General features: G+C 38.3%; 1 protein-coding gene and 1 long non-coding RNA gene across 2 annotated transcripts in view; one reads left to right on the top strand and one right to left on the bottom strand.

Annotated features, from left to right (window-relative positions):
- LOC146361707 (uncharacterized) overlaps window positions 1–8,095 on the bottom strand; it is a 133,523-nt gene extending 125,428 nt beyond the window's left edge. Inside the window, exon 1 of the mRNA XM_084922600.1 lies at window positions 8,005–8,095. Within this exon, the coding sequence (XP_084778726.1) occupies window positions 8,005–8,083 (79 nt within the window). The 5' untranslated portion in view covers window positions 8,084–8,095. The remainder of the gene's footprint in view (window positions 1–8,004) is intronic.
- Window positions 1,182–20,273, top strand: LOC146361706 (uncharacterized). Its single transcript, XR_014799527.1, has 3 exons — window positions 1,182–1,574; window positions 3,844–10,671; window positions 18,216–20,273. It is a non-coding gene; the product is annotated as an uncharacterized LOC146361706 (long non-coding RNA).
- The last annotated feature ends 228 nt before the right edge of the window (window positions 20,274–20,501 follow it).

Genomic DNA, 20,501 nt, shown 5'->3' with positions numbered 1-20,501 from the left:
TCAGACTTAGGACCGGATAGCAACTAGGATAGACTCCAGCCCCACCATGAAACCAGGATTGGATAAGCAGAAGAAAATGAGTGAATGAACTTATTAGGGTTAAAATTTTATTTTGCTCAGGTCAAAAATCAAGATAAATTTATATCAACGTGTTTTTTTTTTTCTTTGAAAAGATGAATGCAAAAGAGATGTGAAAACATTCATGAGGAAAGAAGCTATGGCAGATAGTACAGAAGCATGCTTCTTTGTTATCTTCCCATTAACTCCATTCACTGTAGAGATTTGGTGAAAATAATAATACACGTTACAAGAACATATTCTTTTCATGTGTTATTTATTTAAAAATTAGAAAAATTTAAGGGAATGAAACGTTGACGAAATGTAGATTGTGTGTTTTTTTAGATCCCAAAAAAGTTTAATATGAACTTTCACATGAAAGTGATGTGTTGAACAGAAATACTGCATTAACACACTAAACACTGGGAAACACACAAACAACAATTAACAGTTGTGGGCATGAGTGACCCGGTCAGGGTAAAATGAGCTGGTCCCAGGCCAGTCCACAACACTGTAACAGCAGTTAGTGTTTGTAAAAAACAAAATAACAATAAATCTCCGCACTTCACTGTATGTTAAATTATTACAGCAATGCAATTCTAAATCAAATATAAGCATAAAGAGGTCACAGGCAACAAATACCAACCTAATAAAACAAATACCGGGGTGCAGACAGGAAGCTGAAAAACAATATCACAGCAGAGTGCTTTACTGCTGGGGAACATACGCTCTCTCTGAGATGGATATACTTGCAGGTCATGTTGCTGGCATGCAGTATTTTGTAGGACATACCTACAACATTAGCTGACTTGACCAACAGCATATTTTTTATGCTTGCCAAAATAGGTCAGCCCTTGCACCAACTGCTTCCAAGTCCATTTTCACAGGTGATACACAGTCCAGGGAATCCATCAAAACTGTAAGTTAAATTATTTGTTCTAAGCAAGATTTCGCAAAAGAAAGCACCGCAACACTGCCGCATGTGAGAGAGACCATCCCAGTGGGAGAAATGAGACCATCTGCCCCTCTGCAGGTGACTGTCCCCAGATAGAGGATAGAGTTGAGCTGAGACAGCGAAAGAGAGCTGCAGGGTAAACTGCCCTGATACGAAGCTGCTGTAGCAAGCAAAGCACTGTAATCAGCACGCTATTAGCAACCTTACAGCTGGCACCAGTTTCCTCAAGCCTGTTTATAAACTGTTAGAGTGATACATTTCACTTAGAAGCAACGCATGCTTAACCACAAAGACAATGCCTTGAGAGCTGAATGGCATTCCTGCCCGGTATTTCACCAGGGATGACACTGTGGCCATGGAGTTTTAATACAAAGGCCAAGGATTAATTAATAAACACAAACTACTGTCTGATTCATGATTTTCACTCATGAGAAGGACTCCCACCTGAAAGTGGTCAGACATCATGGGGTGGCTGTAGCTCAGTAGGTAGGTAAGAAGAAGGTCGGGGTCTGTTGGCGATTCGATCCCTGAGGCTCCAGTCTGCATGGCAAAGCATCCTTGGGTAAGATAGTGAACCCCGAGCTGCTCTCTAATGCGCGTGTATGAACTGGTGTGAATGGGTAAACAAGGCTGTTGTATAAAGTGCTTTGGGTGCTTGAGTAGAGTGGACAAGTGCTATATCTACATACCACTTACATCAGTCTGTCATCCCTGATTCAACTCTGATTCTTTCCTTCATTTGTTTGTTTCTGCCTGCCTCCCACAATCTTTCTTAGATTATATCAACACAGCACAACAGTAAAGGTTTGCAGCTAACGAGCGAGGCTTCTGAAGATCCTTAAAGTTCATTTAACTTCCGAGCAATAACTGGAGTACCATTGCAACCCTATAAAACACTGCAAACAAAAATGTATTTCTCCTTTTATTTTTTCATTTGTTTGTTTATGCATTTAAAAATTGTTAAAGTGAAATAAACTGTTAGTCTACTTGGTGGCCTAAAAATTATGTTGACCTGCAAGGAATGAGTAATTGAATCATCATAGTGAAAGGCCAAACCTAATTTAGTTGTCCCTAATTAAGTGGAAATTTAATTAGCAAAAAACAGAATGAGCAACTACTTCAATAAAAAAAAAATGTTTTTTTTGTTTTCTTTCATGCCAGAAGATCTTAAAAATGTAGTCTGTGAAACAAAACCAGGAGATTATGTTCCCTATTTGTGCTCTTTTGAGTGCCCCCCTCTTTTAAAAATGATATCCAAGGAGGGCACCGTAAAGTTCATCAGGTTGAGGAAGTGACCTATATGCGGTCAGGCTATTGCCTTCTCTCCACTGTCCTATCTCAATAAAAGCCTTACAAAAGCGATGTTGGCCTCACCTCTGTGCACTTCACTCAACGATGCAACACTCCGACTCCAAATGCTCATTATGCAAATATGTAGCCTGAGGTAATGCAAAGCCAACAGCCAGAGCAAATTAGACGATACAATTCTGTGGAGACGCGACAACATCCTACTAAACCCCGTTACTGTATTTTGGATTAAAGGAGTGAAGGTTGAGATAACCTCGCTTTGCTTTCATGCTTAGATATGCTGCTTGGACACATAACATGTAATTTGCCCAGAGGAAAATAACTTGCGTAGCATCGGAGTTGCAGCAAACGTTGCTGATAAGGAAAACTTATAGCAATTTGGCATGCTTGTGTTGTCGCCAAAAATAATCATAAACTAGGAAAAACCTGGGCCTGTTTTATACTAAATAAATTCCAGGTATCTGTCCAAAGTAAGGCTTCTTGATCTTGATAATTATTAGGAAAATATTGAGATTATTTAACATGAATACTTATGGACCTGGAGAAAATCATGGATTTGGCTTTAACTCTTGTTGACTAAAGGTTGTCTTTCCACTATTATGAATCAGCTAAATTAGACTTGCTACAGCATCACAGGAGCTGAGTTTGCAATCTTTGTGACATTCCACAGTAAAGGAATGAGACAGAAATATCCCACAGAGTTTCACTGGGTTTTTGTTAGTGTAACTTTTAATGCACTGCTGTCAATAAGAAAAAACAAAACAAAGCCAAAATAAGCCCAACATCCACAGTATTAAACTGAAAGACTCATGACAAGCACAACATATTTCTATACAGGAACATGACCTTTCTCCTTTTTATTATGGCCACATAAGTACCCTGATTGAAACATGCTGTGCGAATCAACATGCACACAAAGCACAAGTAATTTCTGAAGAAGTAGTACAGGCTTCCATCAAGACTTCACTGATGCACTGCCTAAAAATGTTGTTATGCAATGTGATCAAACGGTGCAAAAGTACTATATCTGTATATGGACATGTTTTAAATGGTAAATGGCCCGTATTTGTATAGCGCTTTACTAAGGACCCCAAAGCGCTTTACACATCCAGTCATTCACACACTGGTGATGCCAAGCTACATTGTAGCCACAGCCACCCTGGGGCACACTGACAGAGGCGAGACTGCCGGACACTGGCGCCACCAGGCCCTCTGACCACCACCAGTAGGTAACGGGTGAAGTGTCTTGCCCAAGGACACAACGACCGGGACTGTCCGAGCCGGGGCTCGAACCGGCAACCTTCCGATTACAAGGCGAACTCCCAACTCTTGAGCCACGATCGCCATAAAAACATAGTTTACAATAGCATAGTTTGGCAAAGAAGATCAGATTTGTTTTTTCTGTGCAGCTGTAAAAAAGTTTTTTTTTTTTTTAATTAACATATTTCTTTAAAAAGGTTGGGGGGTGCAAATAGAACTGAATCTACTATTGTACAGACTAAATATCCTTTACCTTTTTGCAGGCTGATGTCCTGACTCAAAGTCACTCTACTCACTCTACTAATGGACCTCAGGAAGCTGGGTAAAAAGGTTTGGGAATCCAATATTTGTATGTACTGGATATTACTATTGGCAAACTATGGATTTAATAATGGTGTGTCTTTTTATTTCTCACTCTTCCCCTTTGTGATGCTTTTATGCCCATCTCTCTATTAAAAGCACAACTCCATTAGCTAAAAGCATGGTTTTCTGCACTTGTTATAACTTAATGTTCCCTATTTGACTATTATTAGCTCCAATCCATCAACACTAATATTACTCTAATATGATAGCTTTTACAAAAGTCATCCCAGACATCTCTGATGACAAGTGATGCATTTTTCCCAAACAGAAATCATCAAATAATGTCTTGATTGCATTATAATGCTATAAGGAGATGAGCGTGTATTGGGTAAACGGAACACGAATGCACAAAACAACGAACCAAAAGCATATCATCCATTGATGGAAACATCTGTGAATCATTATGCAAACTTAGGCTAATTCTTTAGAGTTCGATTCATTAAGGAGTATTGTTAGTTTCAGTGGCTGAGCCCTTATTATCATGCATTTAGGAAATGAGGCAAATAGAAAAGGCATAAGAGCCCAATCAATAGCTCTTTTCATTTTGCCTTAATGGCCTCGTCTTTTTTTCCCCCCTCACGGACTAAAAAGAACACAGGGGAGGTTGGTGTTACAGCCATAAAATGTAATTTCTCTCCAGGAGAAAACACAATAATGCTTCCTATCCCTTTCTGCATATTCCTATAACATTCTGCAAAATTGAGTATGGATTTAACATCAAAAGGTTACAGGAATTTTTCAAATGAGATATTAAAGTCAATATTTCAAGCAGAGGATATTTCAATTCGGGGGCTTACATGATAGAGTCTGTGTGCTAAGACGAGCTGGCTTGCAGGCATGGCTACAGATGTGCCACAAAATTAACTCACTAGGAAAAGTCAAACCCATGGATTTTAATGTCAAACATGGCAGGAAATACAGACATGTTCAAAGCTGCTCCCCTCAGAGAGGACAGCTAGCCAGCTAAATACAAATTGGTATATTAACACACTGCAGCACAGCTTTTATTGTCTGCTTTACTTACTTTGCTAAATGTCCTACTTAATTAAAATATGTAAACTAATCAGTACACAAACAAAAGGCCGGTGGACTGCAAACATTATCGTCTTGATCTTGGTTTTGTTCTGCAAATGGTAATGAGCCTTCTGACTGTACTAATAAGGCTGTACAATGAAGTATGCTTAACACAGTGCTTGGAGCTTTTGCTCATGGCTCTAAAAGACACTTAAAGGAAAAGTGGCCATTGATGTTCTCCTTCCTAACCTGATTCGTAAGCTTTGGCGCTCAAATGCCACAGGGTACTTCTTGCCTTTTCTAGCAGAGAGATAGAAAAAAATAGTTATTTCTTCAATTAGATTAGGACACATAAACCTGAGCAACAATTAGCCGGCTCCATCGAGATAATGCCATTGTAAAATTTTAATAACACATGTTGCAATTGAGAATGCAATTAGTGCCAAGCACACGGTGACTATTAACAGTATCCACTTTTAAGTGATTAATAGTGTTAAATAGCATCCACTTTAAAACATTTGATTAGGAACATGACGGGTGGTGTTGCTGGAAGTCTGTAATGGGGTAACCACTGCTGTTTGGGATCATTATCCTAAAAGAGTCTGTATACAGCAAAATCTATCAAAGTTCAAGCCTAATTAAGTGCTATAAGCTTTTATAAAATATGCACTTCTTTTAACAATTCATATCACTGGACAATGAGATGAATTTCTGCCACTTTATTAGGTATACCTGATGAACACTAACACAAATATTAGCCAATCACATCAGCAACTCAGTGCAGTTAGACATGTACACATGATCAAAGTTAAAGTTCAAACCGGACATCAGAATGGGGAACGTGAACACACAACTGTCTCCAGGATTTATAGAGAACAGTCTGTAAATCCAGTGACGTCGTAACCTGCTCCGGAGCATGATATTATGTTCGAGATTAGAGATCAGTAAGTATGAAATCACTGCCTACTGACGAATCAAGTCTTTGGAAAATAGCTTCAGTGTTCCTGGAAAATCCCTGGGAGGGCCTAAAGTTCTGTTTAGCTTTTTTTTCTCTTTCATAAATGAGTATCGGTAATAATTATAGATTCTTAGCAGCTTAACTCTATTCATCCATCCATCCATTGTCTTCCACTACTTCTTTTCAGGGTCTCGGGGGGGCTGGAGCCTATCCCAGCTGTCTTAGGGTGAGAGGCAGGCAACACCTTTAAATAGGCAACATTTAATTATTATAGAAGCTCTTTTATAGTTTTACTGTTTAAAGTGTTTAAATATATCACACATTCATAAACCATTTTTAACACTAAACTACAATACAGAACTTTTCCTCTCACAGCACTGATTTATCTGCAGCAGCTGTGTTATTATTATTGTTGATGACTATATCCCTTTATTACCACAGTGACCACATCGTCTCATGGCTGTTTCATGCAGGATAATTCACCATGCCGCAAAGCTCCGCTTTGGACCAAAAATTTCTGATTCCAGCACCAGTTGAATCTATGTCATAAAGAACTGAGGCAAAAGGCTGTCCAAAACACTATCCCCAAGGTATACGTAATGAAATGAGTGATCCCAGAGTGTACCTGAAGCAGTTTAAGCTGAAAGCTTCAATACAAAGAGGGTGGTGGAATTTTTTTTATTAACTTATTCTGCCCTAGTTTGTGGAATGCACCCGATCAGCTAGCTTTGCTAGCATAAACAAAATGTCAAGACATAAAAAAACGGTATTCTAATCATATTAAATTACTTTAAACGTCCTAATTTGTTTGCCTGCTTTGACAAGAGGCTGATTCACATCCATCTTGGTAGGCGGAGTTGCACCTTTTGACTTTTGGCAAGGCATTATAAAAGATGGTTGTAGTTTCTGGGTCTGAAAAAGAAACTGAACACCAAAGTTTTTTATGGCAAGCAATGGGCAATAACTGTGGTTGTAGAGAGATTTCCAATGCAACAGAAGTCTTTAGGAAAATGACATGTAAACACTTTCCTGGGCTCAGAATTTATGGGCTCAGTCATTCATTTTGGCTCAAACTGAATAAAACATGAAACCCATTTTTTGATTTTGGTTATTCTAAGAGCCAGACAAGAGGGCTGCTCAGAGCATGTTCACTGACTGGAGACTTGTGACTAGCAAGTTGTTAGCCAATGAGTGTGCGGTTTCATTGTCTGATTGGTTTCACTAAGATTGCAATGGCAAAAATGCTCATCAAGGCTTTTTTGCAAGGCTATCAGGACCATACTGTTTGAGTGCATCAGCTAGCTTTTTTTTAGACTGAATGAGTTATTAAGAGACTGTCAGGTACACAATTTTTAAATCAAGCAATCAAGATGTCTTTGAATTGCAGACTTTCAACTTCAATTCAAACAGTGCAACAAAAACATCACATTAACTGTTCAGGAATTACAGCCATTTTTGTACACACTCCCAGCTCGTACTACAACGTTCTCATATTGGGCACCATGAGTTTCTACACAATCCTGGTGATTTTCCTTTCAGTGGAAGGCTAAAATGTCCTTGGGGTGCCAAATTGTTTGAATGCAGGAAAAATCCTGCATCTGTTGTTATTGTTATATTACTCTGATCTACAATATATATTTCTAGAACGAATATGATTTGAGGTGTTCATTTCGCTCAATGCACTCCTACGGGGTGCTGCAGGTAAAGCAAGTTTTAACTAAACCACCCATGTACAATTCTGATTTATGATGGACTGACTCACTGGGCTACAGAGCTGCATTGTATGTAATCGAGCTCTGTGATTCAGTGCTAATAATAGGAGTGACAATCCTGAAAGCCTTAATACAAAAGCTTTAATGCCACTGCTGGTCACTTTTAATATGACAATAACCAGAGGCGACTGATTTAATGGACTTGTTATGGATCAGACCACTGACGTCTGAGAAGGCATAAATTAATCTTGTTGAGCAAAGCAGAATCACCTCTCTGTTCTCCCAGATTAACAGCTGGATTTCCAATATGGCGTTAACTGGCTAATTAAGAAAGAGGAGCTGATTCTAGCAAGAAGTGACTGAAAAGAAAGTTTTACCTCCTCTCCATCGGTGGGGGTATTCTTGAGGGAGCAGGTCGTGGGGTGCCGCTCTTCCCAAAAATCCTCCACGCCTCATCCTTCATCTGCGGCTGTTCGTCATGTCCCGTCACCGGCACAGTTACACCTGAACACTCTGCTGCTGCCAAACACCTGGCTCCATCTCCCACTGTCCAAATGAAAAATAAGCATAATCTGCCTTTCTGAGTATCCAGCAAATGAGGGATTTCATGACAAATTGGGTGGAGGTTTATTATGCAAAGGAGAAGGCAGAACAGAGACAGCGAGGAGCTAAAATAAAGGGGGGCTATAGTTAGGAAAGGTAGAAAATGTGGTAATGACTTGTAAAATTTTGGCTTGGCTGCTAGCTGCTGTGTCTATATTTAAAGTCCATGCTGTGGTATCTGGCAGGGAAAACACTGAGAAAAAAACCCCCCAACAACACAAGAGAAAATTTAAATGAATGCTTATAAAGATTTTACTCCAAGTGTGTCAAATTGTGTGGTAACAATTCTCTGAAAATTCATCTCTTCGACATGCTTTAACATTGCTTTTATATCCACAACATGCAAGTGAGTAACTATATATTTTAGAAACCTTCATTCCAGCCTAAGAACTCCACACAGAGTGATGTGAAATATATGCATCAGATTCCCACCGCAATAGTAAATTAACTGCCTCAATAGCTTGATGGATGTGTTTCTTAAAACTTAATTAGTGTGAAGTTCACTTGGGATAAGTGGGTGTTCAATTAATGTCTAGCAGTTGAATACAAGTGGCATTCAAAAACATTTCAAATCACATAAAACTGAGAGGGAACAGCAGGAGAGGTGCCTCGGAGAAGCAAGAGGAGTGAATACAACAGAGAGACAACTACATTGTCATTATATACTGATATATTATAAAATAGTGCATAAAATGGATGGATGGATAAATAAAAATAAGAAAGTGAACTTTCAACCTAATTTTCTTGATTGTTTCTTTAGTAAATAGTAATAAGTTTAACCAGCACTACATGGTAATCTCAGTCCATCCCATCATTAGTAGACCTGGGCTCTAGTTTGGCTTTTGGTTGACTTAAAACACCACAAGACCAGATAGTATACAATTATCCTAATAGAGCCTTTTGCTTTTGGAACACAAGCGTACTTGTGGTTCCTACAATTTTTAAAAGTAGAATGAGAGGCAGAGCCTTGAGCTATCAGGTCCCTCTTGTGTGGAACCAGCTCCCTGTTTGTGTTCATGAGATAGAAAGCTATGTGATTTTTAAGATCAGGTGACCCTGCTATAGGCTCAGGCAGCTGGGGGACTTCTCATTATTCACTATGCATTCCTTCTCCACTTTCCTCTATTCATTAAAAATGTCACTACCTCATATCATTAACCTTTGTCTTCTTTCTCCCACAGTTTGTGTTTTGTACCTCCTGCCTCTATAACGTCCTTTTTTCTCTTCTGTTCCCTCCAGACTGTTCTTTCTTTCCACCAAGTACTGCTCACAGTCATCATCTGATGGATTGCATTCTCCCTCTAATATTGTAGGCTCTTTCCCTTCTAACATCAAGCTCCTTGAGATAACTGTTGTTGTGAATTGGCGCTATATAAATGCAATTGAACTGAACTCAATCTGGAGACAGTGAACAATTTTTACTGGGCTTCCAGGCTAGCCGACAGCCAACGGCTGGCCACTGGTGGTCACAAGCCATTCTTAAAAGCCAATAAAATGCTCATCAAACAATACATGATGGTTGCAAGAGTGCATTTTGGCAAATGCAATTACTCCTTTGCTCCCCACACTCACTGTCTACCTCCATGCAACAAAAGCCCGCTGAAACATGAAGGGTTGTAGTATTGTAGTCACTGGAAAAAAGCTTCCCCTATTAGAAATCATGTCCCTATAATGTATTCTACATATCCATATACATATAGTTTACAGAGATTAGCTATACACAGCAACATGACAATGTTAAACACAACTGCAGAACATTTTTCCTAAAGGGCAAACAGACCACCCCACTTATTAATGCTCTTATGTGACACATAAAATGTCACTTGCAAAGACTATTGTTAAAAATTGGACAAACATCATTCCTCCCAAACACATTCACTCATTTGATGTTTTAATGATGGTTGCATAGAGCGCCACAGTCCTGAACATGGAGCAAAACCTCACAGAGGTATGTAATAGGGAAGGCCATGACATATGATACCCCTCATGACCTATGTATGTGAGTGTTGTTATACTGAAAGAAATCACTCCCATCTGGTCTGAGTGCAAGGATAACAGTGACCCAAACCACTTACCCAAAAAGAGTTTGCAATTTCCTTGACGGTTTGTGCACAACTCTCAACACCATCGACTGATCAAAGAATCTTACTGTAATAGACAAAACCTCTTCCTGTTTGTCCAAAAACTCCTTCTACACAATCAAGAGTTAAGTAGACAAACGTGGCACAGAGGTAGATCTTAGGCCCCCGAATGTTCTATGTCTGATTTTATGGTGTTATCATGTTGACTAGCTACACAACTGAAAATCCTTTAAAAAAAAAAGAAAAAAAAAAGCATTGTATCATTTTTCTTTTCCATCCAACAATTTGCTTCTGCTTATCCCTTTTAGGGTAGCGGGGGGCGCTGGAGCCGATCCCAGCTGTCTTAGGACAAGAGATAGGGTACGTACTGGACAGGCTGCCAGTCTGTTGCATGGCTAACACATAGACAACCAATCACACTCACATCTATGGGCAATTTAGTGTTTCCAATTAGCCTATACCCACTAACTGCATGTCTTTGGACTGTGGGAGGAAACCGGACCACCCACACAAACATGGAGAGAACATGCAAACTCCACACAGAAAGACCCTGATGGTGGAATTGAACTCGGGACTTTCTTGTTGTGAGGCAACAGTGCTAACCACCTTGCCAGCATGCTGCCCCATTTTTCTTTTGGTAACTTTAAATTGCGATGGTGACGATATCCATATTACATTACATAGTAAAGGTCAAGGTATCAGAATTTACAACTTATTGTTATCACAAAAATAAAATAAAATACAATAGTTATGTTCTTTTAAATCTATATCTACCAGGTATTATGCATAAAAGAACATATTAAATGAGATCAAAAACAAAATGCATGACGCTACAGCTTCCACGATGCTTTTAATCACACTGCCCTGCCCCATATTTCTGTATCTTCAAAACAATTTAAGAGCACTCTCAAACAAGTTCAACTACTGCAAGAAATGTGTCTAAAAATGTCTAACTTTGGATCAATTGTTATTTAAAAAAATAAATAAATCAGGGTTTCAAACTTCCAAAACACCATGCAATAATAAAGAACAAAGTTAACTTCAGAGAGTATGCAAAGCCCCCTTTTATGTAGGTGACCAAAGCAGACTGTTAAGAGGAATGACGTTAAACAAAGCAGTGGTGCCGGAGTCTGACAGAGTATGTAACTTATATTGAAAAGCCAACGAGAACTGGAGATCAGAGATGAATAAATATGAAGTTAAAGAGGAGCGGTGGACAGACAAACAAACTACAAGGGGAAAATGGCTTCAGTCGCAAAATGGGACATTTAAAAAAAAAACTGCTGACATCTAAAAGGCTATTGAATTTGCATACCGCAAACTTTCATCTGGGGGGATGTGAAGAAAAGACTCCACTACAGGAATCATTTAATATTTAATAAATTAGAAACAGTAGCTATGGCTAATTAGAATTTGCACATTTACAAATCAGCCCTGATAGCAAAACAAATTATGAAATATAACGGTGCTCTGTGGATTACCAAGGGAAAATCAGATGATAGACAAAGCAAATGGAGTATCACTAACAACATACTGTCAGAACACATCACACTGCTAATCCAGTTAGAGGGGATACCATAGAGGCTTTGCTTTAAAATATTGATAGGCTATTCCGTAAAAGCTTTTTTTTTTCTTCTTTTAGCAAGACTACATTCAGTCTAACACTTGCTTATTGCTCATGGGTCATTAGCCTCTCATCCTCTGCTGCTTGGCCAGTTTGCTTTGAAATAAAGGCCTGTGATTAAATGAATGTGTTTGCTCTGGTACTCCATTAGAGGAGGTCTGGATGCTCGCAGATCCATTGTTTGTATTACGGGTACAAAGGCAGGCAGTGTGTAAACTGTTGTTGTATTCATTATTAGATTACTTCCCGGTGCGATGGCTTTTGGTAAAAGCTGTGGAATTCTTGTAAGGAGACACGACGTGCACTCAGAGGAAAAACATTTATCAAATGATAAAAGGGAGGCCGAGGCACATTCAAACTTAAGTAGTTATAGAGTAGATGCCACACAAAATCTACATCAATAAAAGTCAAATGAAGAAATGTAGCTTAGCACAGAGTAGAATACAGCTATTCTGCACATCAGGACCGGGCTTTTAACAGAGCAGAGTGAGAGCATATTTATCATAATGTACCAAACGCATAATGAAACACTTTAACTCCATTTTACTCCAATTTGACAATATTTTGTCAAGTTTTCATGTAGTGAGACTTGCATGCGGTCTCTGCGCATCCATTACAACATCTATTATGTATTGTTTAAATGCACATAAATCAAGCGAAGGAATTAACAAAGAGAAAGGTTTTCAGATGTATTGAACATGCTAAGAAAACATTCAGTAACCCATGCGAAATATTTACATACAGTACACTGAACAAAAGTCTTAAAGTCCATTTAAAAAGTGAAGCAGAAATATTTAAGTATAGTTGATTAAACAAAAAAGAATGGATGATTGGAGTCCAGTAATTTTAGCCTTTTTGGTGCATCAACTGATGAGCTGCACCAAAGGTCAGCATTAGATAAAATTATTTTCAACTGTGAATCAAGTAAAGCTACTCTAGTAAAGTCCAAGAACAAAAGTATGGAGTTGTGAGCATGATGGGCACAATAATGGTTTGTGGCAGTAAGTGCAGGGTGTATGTGAGGGGGAGAAAGAATACAAAACGCTTTAGGATAACTCAAATCTGGTGGAGAATTTGCTACACTGGACGAACACTGTGTCAACCCCACCCTGACCAAAAAGAATGAGCAATCATATCTTCAGAGACATGTTCAACCCTCTGGTGCAGAAGAATTCATACTGCTGCAGGACGCTGAGCAAAAGACCAAAGAAGACAATGCAGGGCAGGACACCTTACCTAAACCCCAATAAAATCAGTTTACACCAAAACCCTGAGCCTCATGGCACCTACATGTAGAAATTTAAAACACACACACACACACACACACACACACACACACACAAACACGACATCTCAGACTTGACCCTTGACTTAACACACTGGAATCATACAATAAAGTAAAAAACTGTAACCCTGCACATACAGCTAGCTTTTCCATTTTTTAGATCTAAGACTATGAATGCAGCAATTTTGACACTTTCCATTAATTCCATTAATCCTTCATACAATAGCCAAAAACTTTGGTACAATGACATATATTGCATTAGGGAAATACACAAATAATATAGCAGAAATGAACACTATTATGAGGCAGTAGTGTTTCACTTTGTGCCTACATTTGCAGGTAAAATTAGAAGTGAAGCGATATAGAGAGATAGAGGAAATGTTTATTTTTTTTTACTAAAGGCCACAGAGGAACCCCTCTGCACTCCTTGACGACAGGGGGTCAAGTAATGCCCTTTGAAAGAGAAATGTGTTGTGACATTGTCAGCCTTAATCTGCAACTCTGCATCGATACCCTGCTATGATGGGTCAGAGGAGGGTTACAAAAGAGGCAAAGCTGTTAGTTTTAGGGCAGGGAGTTTGACACCATTACACTGAATCTGAATCCATGATCAAATCCACCTGTCAAATCCAGACTAATAGAAATCTCTTAGTGAATCAAATACCAAGGACACCCTAGTCAGCAAAGTTAATCAAAGCAGGAAAGAATTTTGATAAGCTAGTTAAATTTCACCTGAGGCTACAAAATGAAATAGGGGCGAGCAACAAAAGACATGAAATGGTTAAAAAAAGAGACCTTCATTCAAAACTATGGGGCTGAAAGAGTGGCTACTGGACTGTGGGTCTAAATAGACAGCAGAGTCCTGGTTAAACAAGGAAGATCTTCTATGTTGTGCCAACTGCAAAGCCAGGTTGTTGGTTTCCTATTAATCTCAATCATGTTTGCTCTGCATGCTCACTTACATTAATATTTAAAGGTTTGCAGCTTTTTGGTTTTTGGAGCACCTCCCAACACTACGTGATTAAATGTTACCTTGTACCGAGTTAAGGTCATGCCATTGGCCACCTCACACAACCAACACTAAACCTGTTAAGGGGGTTACTTATGTGCCCGACACATATATTTTAACAATACGACCATCAATTTAGTTAAAGAAATCCTTTTATCACTTAAATCATCAAGGATTGCACAAAAACGCTTTTGTATAAGAGTACTTCGAGTGTAGTTATACACAGCAACCATGCCTGTATTAGGGACCATCATTTCAACTATAAAGAATCTGTGGAGATCACCACCCGCTCCAACCTGATGTTAAATGCAATTTGCAATGGACCTCGTTTCATTTATCATTTAAAACACCAACTGATCATATTGAGTTCCTGCATTACCGCCACCTTCTGGCAGTATGAGCTAATGACATTTTATCAGGTGCTGAAAAAATGACATAAATGTATATTTTAGACAAAAAAAAACGATTAATGGATTATTTATTATTTATTTTTAACATAGCTTAATGGCCATTCAAATATCATGTTCATCTCTTATCTGTATTAGCAAATAAGACAAAAAAAGACTAATTATGTACTAACTAGAAAGCACAAATAAAATAGTGCAATTTGTCTTTGTGGATCTTTTTATGTTTAGTTTTTGGATTTTTATTGTTAGCCTGAGTTAAAAAAAAAAAAAAAGTGAGCAAAGGTAACATAGTTGTAACTAACCGATTAAAAAAAAATACAAATCCTAAAAAAAATAGAAGAAGAAGAAGAAAAAATAACACCAACTTGTACTGTGATGTTTTACCATCACTAAAAGCTGTAGCTAATTGTAGCTAATTCCTGGTGGATGGTAAGTTGCTGATAACTGAAGATGATTTCAATGTAGCCCTGAACTGTTTTAGACATTACCTGATGAGAAGCATGTTTGAAAAAACCTTTTGAGGTTCTTAGAGTTAAATTAAACCTACCTGGTTTCTGAAAAGTCCAAATGTCTAACAGCTAGAACAGAAAAACAAAAAAGAGGCATCAAATTATACAATCCAGAGAACTTGAGCTTGCTCGCCGATGTCTTACGGTTGATCCTCATCTATCCTCATCTATGTTTTCACCATAGGTTCCCCTCTATATTCCAGTGACAACAGACCTTTTCAACAGTGGGAGTTTTGACCTATAATAGTAGTAAAACTACAGGTGTAACTGGTACTAGAGATGTCATGATATTAGAATTTCAAACTCGATAGAGTACTTGATACCTCTGGTGACTTGACAGGATATTTTCTTTGCTAATATCAGGTAGTGTTGGTAAGGTAGGCCGCCTCTGTTTTTCTCTAGTTTCTGATAGAGTTTTCTCAGCTTCAATCAGGGATGTTAGAGAAACACAACAGTTGTTAGGCATAAATACAGTAATTGGTTACAGATTGACAGGACTGAAAATAAGCAAATATTGTCACATGTTTTGAATTTTGGTATTAAAAGTCACCAAACTGATGAAATCCCTAATTGATACCAGTAATAATGGTTGCAGTCCTTTCCAGGATCCTGATTTTGTATGCTAATGGTACACTTAATGGAACTCAGGCTTTGTTAAGGTTATTCATTACACCTTTTCTTTCTACAAGTCAAAATGGTTGCTGTGAAAAGGTCTGTGGCGTAGTAATACAGTGGTTGCATTTTCATTAAGTCCTGGACAAAACGATTCAAATATTAGATGCCAAAAGAGTCCTTTAAAGTCTTTTGTTTTAAAACCAAACTGTTAGAAGACGGCCAGAAAATGTAAAATTCTGCATTTTTCTGGTATTTACTGATGCAAGAAATGTGTCTCAAAACAAGCACTTTCTACCAAATCCTATTCTGGTGCTTGTAGATATCTGTTAGCCTCTTCACCTTAAAAGCACCCAAAAAGTTTCAAATAATTTTCTGTTCTTCATCGAGATTATTTGATGGTTAAATGTCAGAATTTATTTAAGTTTTTCAGTTGTTATACTTTTTTTTTTTTAACCAGAGAAAGCAGCTTATGGTTTCCTACATTTATCATTAACCTGATTCATATTGGTGAAGGCCTAATTTTACTTTCTTGCAGCTGGGTTTATTAAAGAGTATCTTTACTGTCTTAGACTGGCCTCATTTACTAAGGCCAACATGAAACCTCTACTGTTTCAGATCCATAGTCATCCGTCATTTAATTAGAAATGTGTGACACAATGGCATAGGCTGGATCTTCTGCATTCTCCTTTAGTGACCTGGTTTGAATCTTATGAGGCCTATTTTCTTTTTTGTGAACCAAGACTCCTAAAAGCCCATTTCATTTGATCTCTGCTACTGAGATGATACTGTTTAAGGGGCTGAGGATGAGGAGGCAGTAAATGGAGAGGACAGAGGTATTGGCCCATGTCTTGGCAAAGACTTCTTTTTGGGGGTATCAGTGACATTTCTATCCTCAGTTCCCTGAATTGGTGTTTTTTTTCCTTTGTTGATACTTCCTTTGTTCTTTAGATCTTATATTTATTTTTGGCAATAGTTTTTATTTGCGGACTGATATCTGGACATAAACTCTGAACCTTTTGGAAAAGTCTTTTGTCTTCTCAATTATTTGAACATGTGAGACCAGTCAGTGACAGCCAAGCTCCTCCTAGGCTCAAAAGCAGAAACATATGGTTAGTAGAGCAAAGGTGGGCCTGGATGAATGTTGTAGTATTAGAGGCTTTTTAGCCCTTTTCGTGAAGGTCATTAGCAGAATGACCTGTCACTTACTGCAAGGTGAGAAGAGATTGGTATTATTTTAAGGAAACAATTCTAAAATATCATTGCTAGATATCTTTACATTTGTACCCTCCTACTCACACATGCAGTCGCCCCTCTCCTCCTCCCCCTTCTCCCATTCCCTAGTTTTAAATCATGCATATCATACAAACTTCACATCTGTCAAGAGGGGCAAAGACACACTCAAATTTTCTGATTTGGCCAATTTGATTAAAAACAGAACATGATCACAGACCCCTATGACACTTGGCAGTTTGTTGCATTCTGCAAAGTATCAAATATTCTCTTGCCACATCCAGCTGATGTAGTGAGATCAAGTTAAATATTCATTTTGAAATTTGAAGATTAACCAACACAGCACAGACCAAGCTGTAAAATTCAAAAGACAAGGGGGCAGTCAGTGACTGGCAACCCACAGTGATTCTCTTTTAAACAGAGTGGTGTGAAGTGTCACTTGGAAGCGCACACTAGATCTTTGTTGTTGTTTTTTTTAAAGAGGCATGCTTATTTGATTTGCAGCCATCTTGGGATTTCTCACAGTATCTTTGATATAAAAGGGGAAAATAGCTGAAACAACTGTAATTAAGTAAATCCGCCAAGCTGGTTTTACACTGTAAGTAGGCTACAATATACAAAAAAAACTACTTACTGGTAAATGCCAAGATAAGGCGAAGCAACAGATCCCATGAATCTGATGGCATCCACAGTCCAGAATCAGTGTGACAGCTCTAAAGTTCTCACCTGACCCCTGCAGACTGATATCATTTATTTAATCAAAATTTTACCTTCAAACTAAGACAGACTTGTAATGGGATAAAAATGATTTGGCTGCAGTTTTTAAAACAGAGCTCTGATATGTTTTTCAGCGCTGAAAATGTGCCCATCTTCTGTAATCTGAGATGGCCATTTGGAAATGTTGGAATAAAATACAGCAAGCTAAGGGATAATGGATAAGTGTCACATTTCCACTAAATCCTGTGTATCTCAAGGGCTTGGAGCTCTGAATACCTTTATATTATGAAGGTAAAATGTTGCATGCCTTGAGTAAATATATTATAAAGTTACATATAAGTTTACTGTCCAAACATGAAGCTGGATTCTGAGAGGGTCATTTCTTCTGTTGATGATTGGTAAAATTGCTTTTATAATAGCTACAGGTATTCCCTTTTCATGCATGATTACTGTTTATTAACATACTGTATGTGATATAATGAAGATTTCTTTTTTGCCCTTCACTCAGCAATCCTCCACAGAGACAATCTATGGGCTCCACCCCTCTGTCCCGATGTGCCAACACGTCAATCAGCTGTAACTGCCGTCCTGGAGGAACAATATCAGGCCGTGGAGCTCTAACCACACAGATTCATTGCAACACCTAATCTGCTAATGAGCTCAGCATGGCTATTTTCAGCATTGCCGCAGACATCATAGCCATTGCTGAGGAGGCCTGGCGCGGCTTCCAGTGACAGCAGAGGACAGTTGGCCTGTTGGAGGAGGTACAAAGCAGACCTCAGCCTGCACGCTTCAGGACACCACACTCACTCCAGATCCTATTTGGAGGGATACGCGTGATCCCAGCATATCATACTGGCTGGTTACTATTCTGATTCGTATCGCCAAGTTTTCATTTTTCACTTGGTGCATGGAGATATCAAATCATAAAAATATCTCCATGTAATCCGGGTTAGAACTGCCAGTAGGTTTGTGTTTCAACTAGCTCCCAAAATCAGTCAACTCATTATCAAACTGGCTAAATAATACATCAAATAACGGGCCAGAAAAGACAGTTTGTTTTCCAGCAGCTCTCTGGAGCTCGAAGTTCTGCTGTTCAAGAACAAGAGCACAAAGAAAAAAGCAACACAAACAATCCTTAATGGAACTGATACAAGAGGCTTTTTAATTATCTAACTCAATCAGCTAAAGACCAGTGGATCAATGAATCCCCATTACACTCCCCAGCTCTGTGCCCAGACAGCAGCAGTTTACATCAGTTCAAACAGCAAGGCATGCTGCAGCTAAGTGACAGATTACAGGTTGTGGCTAATCTAATGCAGCCACAGCATTTGTACAGAGTACATCTTTAATTCAGACTGCAAGCTTCTCTCATTGTGACCATGTCACTTAACTGATACAGCCTCTCTACAATATTTATTGTCCCTAACAGAAGATGTGACTTCCAAGTTTGAGGGCATGCGAGAAGAAAAAAAACAAAAACAACACTATTGCCTGGGTGACCCACATTACAGGACTTGTGAGCTCATTGGGTTTATAATTTATATTTTTCACAACTGTGCATTTAGCACAGGTGCTATGATAAAAAAGAGCAGCTGTGCTAGTGCACCCACATTTGTGGCAGTCATGGGCCAAGGGTAAAAAGATGCTTTTTACTCAGGCTTTCTTAAATAAATTCAATAGTTTTAGATATGCTGTAAAACAATGAATGTCTCAACAATCAACTGCTTCTCTAATGCATTCCTGATCTTGTGGATGGACTCCAATCCAACAGTTTGAACATCAGCTTCCAATAGTAGCCCTGGTTCTGCTCTGCAGCCTCGGCATAGCGGCACATGATCCAGTTCTCCACCCAAGTGGCTCTTCAGCTGGAAACGGATATCCAGATCTGAACAAGACCTAGCATTACCAGCTGCAGAATACAATGGTGTCACTGGAGGACATCCAGCTGGAGAGCAGCGGAACGACAACGTGGTCGGCCTGCAGGTCGAGAAACTTGCTGGGGTAGCTGTGACAGAACTTTTAAAAGTTAGGACGACAGGATTAAAAATTTGACAAAAATGTTTAAAAACAAAACATATTTTATAACAGAGTTTTTTCACAGATAAAACTATCAGAAGTCAGTAGTGTCAAGATTCATTTGTGTGCTAAAATGTAAGGTTTTTTTACTTAAAAAAAGCTAATTATTAATAAAATATTCAATATACATGAGTTTGATCTCTTTTTGAGGCTTTGAATATTGATCAAATATTGATATAACTGATCAAACACACACATCCACACATGTGCAATAACACTAAGTGCAATACTCTTTTCTGGCATCGTTGTATTTTTACTCAGTTGTATACAGCATTTCTATTCTATTTTTATCCTATTATATATTTTATTCTATTTTATTCTACTGTATATAGTATTTTATTTTATTCTATTCTGTACAGTTGTGTACTGTATTTATTCTTATTATATTCTAATTTTTGCTTCATAACTTTTGCACTGTCCACTTCCTGCTGTGACAAAACAAATTTCCCACGTGTGGGACTAATAAAGGTTATCTTATCTTATCTTATCTTATCTTATCTTGTCTTATCTTATCTCATTAGATAATAACAAGGCCATGGCACATAAAAAGACAAACATTTCATTTTAAATATTGCATCACACTGATTACGACTATTAGTTACATGCAAATGTTAGAAGTTATCTAAAGAAAATAAACCTTAGAATATAAATGATTAAATTCACCAACACATCATCAATGCTGACATCCAGTTTATAAAGCATCCAGTCAGAGAGG

Source organism: Perissodus microlepis, chromosome 23 (assembly GCF_051167445.1).
Source record: "Perissodus microlepis isolate ML-2025 ecotype Zambia chromosome 23, ASM5116744v1, whole genome shotgun sequence".
Taxonomy (NCBI): domain Eukaryota; kingdom Metazoa; phylum Chordata; class Actinopteri; order Cichliformes; family Cichlidae; genus Perissodus; species Perissodus microlepis.
The sequence above is the reverse complement of the archived record's forward strand: the minus strand, read 5'-3'. Positions and strand labels throughout refer to the sequence as shown.